At 40.3% G+C, this 10,443-nt stretch overlaps 1 protein-coding gene across 4 annotated transcripts in view; it reads right to left on the reverse strand.

Annotated features, from left to right (window-relative positions):
* LOC306997107 (uncharacterized protein) overlaps positions 1-10,443 on the reverse strand; it is a 63,986-nt gene that overhangs the window by 19,977 nt on the left and 33,566 nt on the right. For 2 of the 4 annotated variants that reach the window (XM_079610200.1, XM_079610201.1), the window contains exons 2-3: positions 7,167-7,415; positions 5,559-6,863 (exon numbers count right to left, since the gene is read on the reverse strand). In XM_079610200.1, the coding sequence (XP_079466326.1) occupies positions 5,857-6,863; positions 7,167-7,251 (1,092 nt within the window). In that variant the 5' untranslated portion in view covers positions 7,252-7,415 and the 3' untranslated portion in view covers positions 5,559-5,856. Of the gene's footprint in view, positions 1-5,558; positions 6,864-7,166; positions 7,428-10,443 lie in introns of those variants that run through there. The other 2 variants (XM_079610202.1, XM_079610203.1) reach the window with 2 other exon arrangements.

Below are 10,443 nucleotides of genomic sequence, written 5' to 3' on the forward strand. Positions count from 1 at the left end.
CTTGATTTGTGATTTAATACTGTAATTGTTTACTGTTTTAACAACATTTTCTAGCACTTATATTAATAACTTTAACATTCTGACTTTTTAAGTTTTATTATTGGGTTAATTTATACTTTACTGTTCTGGTTTTAAGTTTTATTGTGTTAATTTTTACTTTACTATTCTGGGTTTAAGTTTTGGTAAAATTAGTAATAAAAATATATTTTGTGATTTAAATAGTTGATTTCTTGGAGTGATCCGTTTGGTTTACAGTAAAATGGTAAGCAGTTTATTACAATTATATTGATAAGATAAAAAAATGCAAGACTAGTATAAACTACACAGTTTTTCAACTGAATATACATTATTATAAATATTCATTAAAATCTAATTTAGATCTATGGTCTTTGTGTCTGCAATATTATGACACGACGATCATTAACAATGAGTAACTGGGTTTTTCTCAGTGAGAACTAACTCACTGCCACTGTTTTGAAGTACCTAAAAAAAAATTTAAAAGTGGAAATATGCACAGATGCGATTTCCATGTCAATATGGGTCTTTAACAGTCTTTTTTGACATTTCTACTACAGAAAACATAATACAACTTTTATTCTGGCTGCCTTTAGATGTCTTAACAATTACGTCTTTAGCACGTCCTTAATTGACGTCTAAACAATGTCCTGATAAGACGTATAAAAAACTTAATTCTGGCTCCTGTGAGGACGTCTTCTGGATGTTTAACAATTACGTCCGTAGCACGTCTTTAATTTACGCCTGTATAATGTCCAGAAAAGACGTATAAAAAACTTTCATTCTGGCTCCTGTGAGGACGTCTTCTGGATGTCTAACAATTACGTCCGTAGCACGTCTTTACTTTACGTCTATACAATGTCCAGAAAAGACGTATAAAAAACTTTCATTCTGGCTCCTGTGAGGACGTCTTCTGGATGTCTAACAATTACGTCCATAGCACGTCTTTACTTTACGTCTATACAATGTCCAGAAAAGACGTATAAAAAACTTTCATTCTGGCTCCTGTGAGGACGTCTTCTGGATGTCTAACAATTACGTCTGTAGCACGTCTTTAATTTACGTCTATATAATGTCCAGAAAAGACGTATAAAAAACTTTCATTCTGGCTCCTGTGAGGACGTCTTCTGGATGTCTAACAATTACGTCTGTAGCACGTCTTTAATTTACGTCTATACAATGTCCAGAAAAGACGTATAAAAAACTTTCATTCTGCCTCCTGTGAGGACGTCTTCTGGATGTCTAACAATTACGTCCATAGCACGTCTTTAATTTACGTCTATATAATGTCCAGAAAAGACGTATAAAAAACTTTCATTCTGGCTCCTGTGAGGACGTCTTCTGGATGTCTAACAATTACGTCCATAGCACGTCTTTAATTTACGTCTATACAATGTCCAGAAAAGACGTATAAAAAACTTTCATTCTGGCTCCTGTGAGGACGTCTTCTGGATGTCTAACAATCACGTCTTTTAGACGTGTTTTAGACTACTTTTTGCTCGCTGGGTTGCGTCATTTTAAATTTGTATTGCCAAAGAAATTGCAGCTAAATAAACAATTAAAACAGTAGCCTACAAAACGAAAATAGTTCAAAGCAACATAAATTAAGATCATGCGTTTTTCTTTGCCTCTCTCTCGCGCTGGATCTCTTTTTCAGCAAGTTTATTTAGTCTCCCTGCACTGCGCGCGCCGGGTCTCTCTCGAAATTAAATATTTCAGGGTTAAAACACATCATACAGCTTTATAATACTGTAGGCTATATGTCGCTGTGTGTCATCTAAACAAATCACAAAAAAAACCTGTAACAAATCATTTAGCCTTTGTTGCTTCAAAGACACAGGCCTTGTTGAATTCACCGTACAATAAAACGAGGTGGATCGCGAATAAAAGAGCTCTGTATCTGCTGCTCACTCGCATTCGCTTAGTGGCAAGAACGCATTTCGTCAATAGTTCATGTTTAGATAATGCCAGATTGTTGACAAACACACTGCTCAAACATGTTAAAATTCTACAAAACTGAGACCGACTTAAAACAAAGAGAAGTTGCAATTCACACTTAATTCTAGACATTAGCATTAGGCTATTAAAGTGTTGATAATTAAATAATTTAATTATTTAGGCTACATGTAGTAATATTTCTGTCATATAAGTTTATTACTAAACATTTAATTATTTCAATAATTGAAGAAATAAAACGCTACCTCGGTTTGGGCCAGCTTTTTCCAAGCAAACCTAAATACAAACGCATGTTCATTTGTTCAAACGCAAGTTCATTTGTTGTCATGAACAAAATGTTCAACTCAATGTTAAATTCCACGGGGATCTTTGGATCCTTAACCAGGGTGCGCGATTTGTGAATTATTATTATTTTGTTTATATAAATCTCGAACCACAGTGCTTCGTGGTGCTGCTGCTGCTAAACTAAATAACATTTATAGAATAATTATGAACTTAAATGAAACAATACCGCAACATTTCGACAAATAAATTATCTGAACTGTTTTTACAATTTAATTCAGGGCGATTTTGCCTAGATTACATTTAATTATAGCGAGATTTTCACCCTTGTCCGTTCATCATTGGGAAGCGCTCACATGATAGCTAAACATGTCTGAGTAGATCCTCTGCACATCTCGGTTTCATATGGATTACCTAATCAGATAACATTTATTAAATATTTAGACATTTAAAGGCTTTAGACATAGCCGATTTCTTATCGTGACTGAGCGGAGGCAAATGGCTTTCGGTTCATTTTTGTGACGCGCAGTTCCCGGAGACAGAGCTAGACGACAGATAAACTTTTGTCCTTAGCCTAATATGAATTAAAGTTTACAGTTTTGAACGATGTAGGCTACTCTACTCTTATCTGTATGACTAAAAAACTACGGAGTAGCCTATTAGAGCCTAAGTTATTTTAGCTGTTAGAGAAAAATTAATCCAAATGAACGCACCACCGCGTCTGTCGAACACTAATTCAACATGCCAGAATAAAACTTTAGAACAATGGATAGCGCCACTCGGCGTGGTGTGCCAAAATACTTAATTATAAACTTCAATATTTCATTCAAAATAATCTCAAAACGCTTTGTGACATTTTGAAAAGCCGTGCATGCATTAAGGCCACTGGAACCATGAACGTCACTGAAACTGGTTCTGATTTTATTGTTTGTCGTTTAAACGTGCCTGTTGCATATCTTTATTTTATATATTTCATATGGTCTATTGGTGAAGTAATGTATAGCATTGATTACTGTGGAGGGAGGGGGAATTCAAATAATTCAGCAGAAGCAGGGATGTTTAGTCCAGAAGGAAATCCCCGTCCCCCCCTGGCAAATCGCACCTTGCTTAAAACCCGACAGAGCTTATAAAGAAGCCAGAGAACTGCGTGATCGTCACTATGGAGATGAAATGACCATCGCTACAGCTTATATCAAAAAGGCTATGGAATGGCCTCAGATAAGGCCAGAAGACAGAAAAGGATTGAATGCTTTTGCTTTGTTCTTGGTTGGATGTTGTAACACAGTGAATGATGTGGACTACATGGACGAAATGAACAATCCTACATGAACATGAAGTCCATTTTATCCAAACTTCCATTCAAATTGAAAGAAAGATGGAGAAGTTATGCTTATGACATTCAAGAAAGAACAAGAAAAAGAGCCAGAAATCCTGATTTAGTGGAATATGTGTACCGTCAAGAAAAGGTTGCCAATGACCCGCTGTTCGGAGACATCCTGGACTCCACTTTAAGTAATCAGAACAACTCAAAAAAGCAAACAAGCATTAGAAAAAGTGAGTCTAAAAGAAGCAGCTTTGCTGTGAACGTGTCAGCTACTGAAAATAATGTCAGTAAAAGCCAACCTGAGAAGAAACTTTTTGCAGTCAAGTCAGCAAGTGTCTTTCAAAGACCCTGTCTTTACTGCCAGAAGAACCATGCACTAAATGTGTGCATCAAGATTCGAGAACAGCCTCTGTAAGAAAGAATTCAGTTCTTGAAAATGAACGGTCTTTGTTTTGGGTGTCTGACTGCAGGTCATATGTCCAAGGACTGTAAAAAAAGGGCCTCTTGTCCAGATTGTTCATTCAAGCACCCAGCTATCTTGCACATTGTTAAGGAAGATGCTTCATCAAAGAACAACAGTGCAGATGACAGCTCACAAAGCACAAGTGAAGTCACAAGTGCTCTCGTGTCTACAGGGTGCAGAAGATGTGACCTTACTGGGGCCGGGAATAGTGAGTGTATTCTTCCCATCGTACCTGTGCAGATAAAACACAAGAAAGGCACAAAGATAATCAAGACCTATGCTTTCCTGGATCAAGGAAGTACAGCAACTTTCTGCACTTAAGAATTGGCGAAAAAGTTGAATATGCGAGGCTGAAAGAGTTCCTGCTTCGTACTATAGCGCAAGTACAGAAAGTGAATAGCTAAGAACTTACCGATCTGGAGGTGTGTGGCTTAGAGGAGCAAGATTACATTCAGCTTCCCCATGTGTATACTCAGCCAGATATACATGCAAAAAAGGCCAACATCCCACAGAAGAAAGATTTGGAGAAGTGGTCTTACCTGTCCTAAAAAAAATGTCTATAGTATTTCATCCTTACTGTTAATTGTCATTAACTCCACTTACATTTCAAAATACGGCAATTGCTGCCGTTTTGCACAATGTCCATTTGCTCCACCTGACGGTCATTTCGCAAATGACTTTGAAATGCGACTTGATTATTTTTACCGCGGTAGTTTTGCCGCGCAGACTGGCGCGGCGGTAATAGGCATTCTGGTTGACTACCTACTGTACATGTCATTACATTTAAAACTCTTTTACACTTACTCACTACCTTATCAATATGTTCTTTCCATGTAAATCTAGTATCCAGCCACATTCCTAGACATCTAATTGATGTCACTCGTGCCATTTCTTTGTTATATATTCTTAACTTCCATTCATTATCTACTTTCTTGTTAGAAAATATAATACTTTGTGACTTCTCCATAGAACACTCAATTGTATGACTATTCAACTACCTCATCCACAGCCTTCAGCATTTTCCCCATAATATACTTATTGTTTCTTCCTCTGAACCACAAAGCACCATTATCTTCAAACAATGATCATCCAATACTCCTATCCACCTCTCTAAAATGATAATTTATAATTTTTATAAAAAGTTAAAAAGACTCATTACACTTCCCTGAGGAGTGCCATTTTCAATTATTCCTTGAGATGATATAGTGTCCTATTCTCACTCTTATTGTTCTTTGTTTAGGAAGTCACTAATCTACTTAAAAAGTGAAGCCCCTACCGGACAAAGTCAGTCTGGACTAATGGAGTAATGGCTGTTTTCAAGACCGGCTATTGTTCTCCTAAGTTTTAAGTCGCTTTAGATAAAAGCATCTGCTAAATGATTAAATGTAATGTAAAACACACATAATTTCTCTCATGGTCTGTATTTTCTGGTGATGAGTCCAGCAGTGAAAAACTATTTCCAAAAAACACATATTAGACTTGTTTTCAAACAATCACAGTTAAACACTTTTTGTCAAGACTTTTTGTTTTTTCTGTTTATTTCTCATAATTGCATGTACTATCAGAAGACAATATAGTAAACTTTGTAAATAAGTAAGTGACAATATATCTAATTCAAGATCGACGTATTAAGCACACAATCCATGCAGAGAGATTTTGCACACAAAATAAAGATTTACACTGTTTTGAAGCTTGAATTATTAAGTCTTTCTAGTCTTTCAATTATTTTAACAATTTTTTTTTGGGGGGGGAATCTCCATATTTTATCTTGCGGAATTTACCTGAATGTATTTGATATGAAAACGAATGTTGATCACTAGCAACAGTTTTTCATATGAGCATGAAGGCTTGATGAACTTATAAAACTATTCTCACACTGAGTACAGTAGTACGGCTTCTCTCCAGTATGAACTCGCTCGTGTGATTTCAGGTGTCCAGACTTAGTGAAACTCTTGTCACAATATGAACACTTGTAAGGTTTTTCTCCAGTATGAATTCTTTGGTGCTCTTTTAGACAGTCAGCTCTAGTAAAGCTCTTCCCACAGTCACAACACACATGATCTCTCACTTCATTATGTGTTTTCTGGTGCCGTTTAAAACTGTCCAGCAGTGTACAACTCTTTCCACAGAGAGAACACACATAAGGCTTAACACCTGTATGAAAAATTAGGTGTTTTTTGAGATATGATGGTGAAGTAAAACCTTTTCCACACTGAGTACAGTAATACGGCTTCTCTCCAATATGAACTCGCTTGTGTGATTTCAGAGATCCAACCTGAGTAAAACTCTTGCCACAATATGAGCACTTGTAAGGTTTTTCTCCAGTATGAATTCTTTGGTGCTGTTTCAGATGGTCAGGTAAAGTAAAGCTCTTCCCACAGTCACAACACACATGATCTTTCACTTCAGTGTGTGTTTTCTGGTGCGGTTTAAAACCGTTCAGTCTTGAAAAACTCTTTCCACAGAGAGAACACACATAAGGCCTCTCATCAGAATGAACTTTCAGGTGTTTTTTTAGATGTGATGACAAAATAAACTCTTTACCACACTGATCACAGCTAAATGGCTTTTCTCCAGAGTGAATGTGCAGATGAATTTTGAGTAAGGATGAAGATATGAAACTCTTTTCACACTGAGTGCATGGATACGGTTTCTCTCCAGTGTGAATTCTCATGTGTGTCTTTAGGCTTCCTTTTTGTCTGAAACTCTTTCCACACTGTGAGCAGGAGTGCAGCTTTGTGGCTTTTGCTCCTTGAGTTTTGAAGTCACAGTGTTTCTTTACTTCGTTCAGTTCTTCTCTTAGCTCTGTTATTTCCATCTGATCTAAAATGAACATATCAAGTACCGGTAATTATAATCAGTTTTCAAAGGAAAATTCAAGTGAACACAAGCAGACAACAAGAGAATAGGTTTCTGTCTGTGTGAGTATAAAGTATCAGATCTTTGATGTTGAAGGTTTGTTATATAATTCTCATTAATTTGAATAATAAAAATGTATTTGACACATTGCTATATACAAGGTTAGGATCAATTATATACATTTCTACATAATTTATCATCAATATACTATATAATTTCACAGTCACCAAAGCAGTCAACATTGAAGAATCAAGAATGGACACCAACCTATTTGTTCCTCAGTATCTTCATGTTTTATTCTGGATGGTTCTGGATCCCTCATGTCTTCAATCTCCTCTTTAATAAACTCCATCTTTAACAGTCACACAGATTTCAGCTGCTACTCCTGGAGTTTGTCCTTCTCTTGTAGGATGATGGGAATATTCCCAGTATTTATTGGTGAATTGTTGTGGGAGGGGCTTCACTGCAGGTGTGAACTGTGATCACTGTGTGATATTGACTCCCATAGGCCCAGATCTGGAAAAATCAAAAAGATTTACGAGTTACGTCAAAGCCTATCACGTTAAAGTATTACAAAATGAGCCAATGGCAAGGAAATGCCATGGGTCTGTGGAATTTGCATAGCATAACTCTGCCCTACCTCGTGGGTAGTAAGCTGGAAACATGCAGAGATGTTTATGCTTCGGAGCCAAGTAGAGATGCACCGAGTGATCGGCTGGTGACCGGAATTAGCAGATTTTCACGTGATCAGCCATGACCGGCCGGTCAGTCTGACTCTGACATATGCCGATTTTATGCCAGTCAAATGCACTCGGGTGCCGCATGATTAACCTTTTGAGCGGTACGGTCCCAAATATGGGATTTTTATTTCTGTGCCCCTGAGAATACGGTCCCACATATGGGATTTAGCATGTTCAGTGACGTCGCATCACTGCCAGATTCAAACTGTGTTTTCCTGCGTTGGAGTCGGACTCGTTCAGCGCTGTCATATATATATATATATAAAACAATACATTTGGAGTTTGTAAAATACACACTGATGTCTGTGGAAGCAGCAATAACAATCTATTCAAATATAATTTTAAGACGTGTGTTATTCATATCAGACAAACATAGTGGAAGTAAGTTAACTATAAAGTTTACTCTGTTCTTCTCACAGTTCACCGGCCACTTTCGTGCATGTATTTTGGGAGAAACTGATGAATTCACGTGCTGTAAATCTGACTGAAAAGGACAACATGGCGGCGCGCATCTTACGTTATAGATTAAGATCAAGATTATGTATAAAGGTTTTTAAACGACCAAACACAATCACTTACACATAATTGAGAATCGGAATATCAGATAGTTGATGACATGGTAAGCAAGTTTGAGAATATTTAGAATAAAAAAGGAAAAACTAAATAAAAGCGACACATCTATCATACAGTGTTATTGTGGCTGCGGGGTGACCCCGCAGCATGGAAACATTAAAGGGAAAAACTTATTTTTGCCTTGAAAAAACTCAAAATCCAATTTCCAGTGAGTTTCACATTCCTGCCTGCTGATCTGTGCAGTGGTCTGCATACAGCGTGTGTGTTTCTCCCTGGCCGCTTCAGCACAGGCTGCTGAGCGTTCTCTCACAAAAGAGCTTGCACATGGCACATCTTTTTCCAGTGTATTTCTGGGTGCGAGTACCAGTTACTATGACCTGCCGTCAGACCTTCTCCCTGTCGTCGAACCTCAGCTTCCTACGGGCCGGAGTGCCCTTAGAACAGTTGCCTCCACCACGGGCTGGGGTGCCATGTGCAACGGACATGCTGCCGCGGGCTCCTGGACATGACCCCAGTGCCTTTTGCATGTCAATTGCCTCGAGTTGCTGGCAGTACGTTTGGCTCTGCACCGCTTCCGTGAGCTCAAGAACCAACACGTACTGGTCCGCTCGGACAATATCCCGACTGCAGCGTACATCAACCGTCATGGTGGTCTACATTCTTGCCGTATGTCGCAACTCACATGCCACCTCCTCCTATGGAGTCAGAAGCCCCTGAAGTCGCTTCAAACCATTTACATTCCCAGAGACCTGAACCGTGCAGCCGTAGAGCTCTCACGGATTCAGCCACTCCCTGGAGAATGGAGACTCCATCTCCAGTCGGTTCAGCTGATTTGGGAACAGTTCGGCGACGCACAGGTAGATCTATTTGCCTCCCGCGACTCTTCACATTGCAGCCTGTTTTATTCCCTGACCAAGGGCACGCTCGGCACGGATGCACTGGCACACAGCTGGCCGCGGGGCCTCTGCAGGTATGCGTTTCCCCCAGTGAGCCTTCTTGCACAGACCCTGTGCAAGATCAGGGAGGATGAGGAGCAGGTTATATTGGTTGCGCCCCACCCGGACCTGGTTCTCCGAACTGGTACTCCTCGCGACAGCTCCTCCCTGGCCAATTCCTCTGAGGATGGACCTCCTTTCTCAGAGACAGGGCACCTTCGTCCCGATCTCTGGAACCTCCATGTGTGCCCTCGGAGGAGGCAGACCCAGCCTTGGCATTGCTCTGTCCAGTACGCGCTCTACCTCCCTACGTAGACAGAACGCAGTGTTTCAGGACCTCAGACCAGCTCTTTGTCTGTTATGGTGGGAAGCTGAAGGGAAAGGCTCTCTCCAAGCAAAGGTTGTCTCACTGGATAGTGGACACCATTGCTTTGGCATAGCAGCAGCAAGGTTGACCATGCCCCCTTGGTGTGAAGGCCCACTCCACCCAGAGTGTGGCTTCCTCTTGGGCTCTAGGACATGACACCTCACTAACAGACAACTGCAGAGCTGCAGGCTGGGCGACACCTAACACATTCGCGAGATTCTACAATCTCTGAGTGGAGCCAGTATCCTCCCGTGTACTTGCTTCAACTAGCCGGTAATTGGGATCCGCTCGGGTGTCTTCGCTTGCACGCCATTCCACTCCACGGACTGGATTTGTGCGATATTCTCCTCAGGTGAGTTTCCCCGAGAAACCCTGAGTTCATCCAGCGCTGTTGACATCAATGCCAGAGTTATGCCACCGGCAGCTTTTGCGATTGGCTAGGTGCCTCCATGTGCATGGTTCCCCCTCTGGGTGACCCCCACATGTGTATTTCCACTGTAAGCCTCTTTGAGCATGTGTCTTTCCCACCTTGCCACCCCTGGGGTTGAAAGATTTGAAAGAGCTCTGACTTACGCAGGGCACTGGAAGACAGCCGAGGTGGCGTGATAAGACTGGGAACCCCACTGACGTAACTCGTTGTGACTACGAAAGGGAACGTCTCATTACCTATGTAATCCTCGTTCCCTGAGTAGGGAACGGAGACATTACGTCTCCATGCCACTTACGTCTCCATGCCACTTCCGCTGTACCGCTGGAAACGCCTGAGTTCAGTCTCAGCTCCTCAGCAGGAAACATATCTGCATGTTGCCAGCGTACTTCCTTATATACCCACAAGGTAAGGCGGAGTTACGCTATGCAAATTCCACAGACCCATGTAATTTCCTTGCCATTGGCTCATTTTGTAATACTCAAAGGTGACTTCAAAGTGA

The sequence above is a fragment of the Phoxinus phoxinus genome, assembly GCF_949152265.1.
Source record: "Phoxinus phoxinus genome assembly, chromosome: 4".
NCBI classification, from domain to species: domain Eukaryota; kingdom Metazoa; phylum Chordata; class Actinopteri; order Cypriniformes; family Leuciscidae; genus Phoxinus; species Phoxinus phoxinus.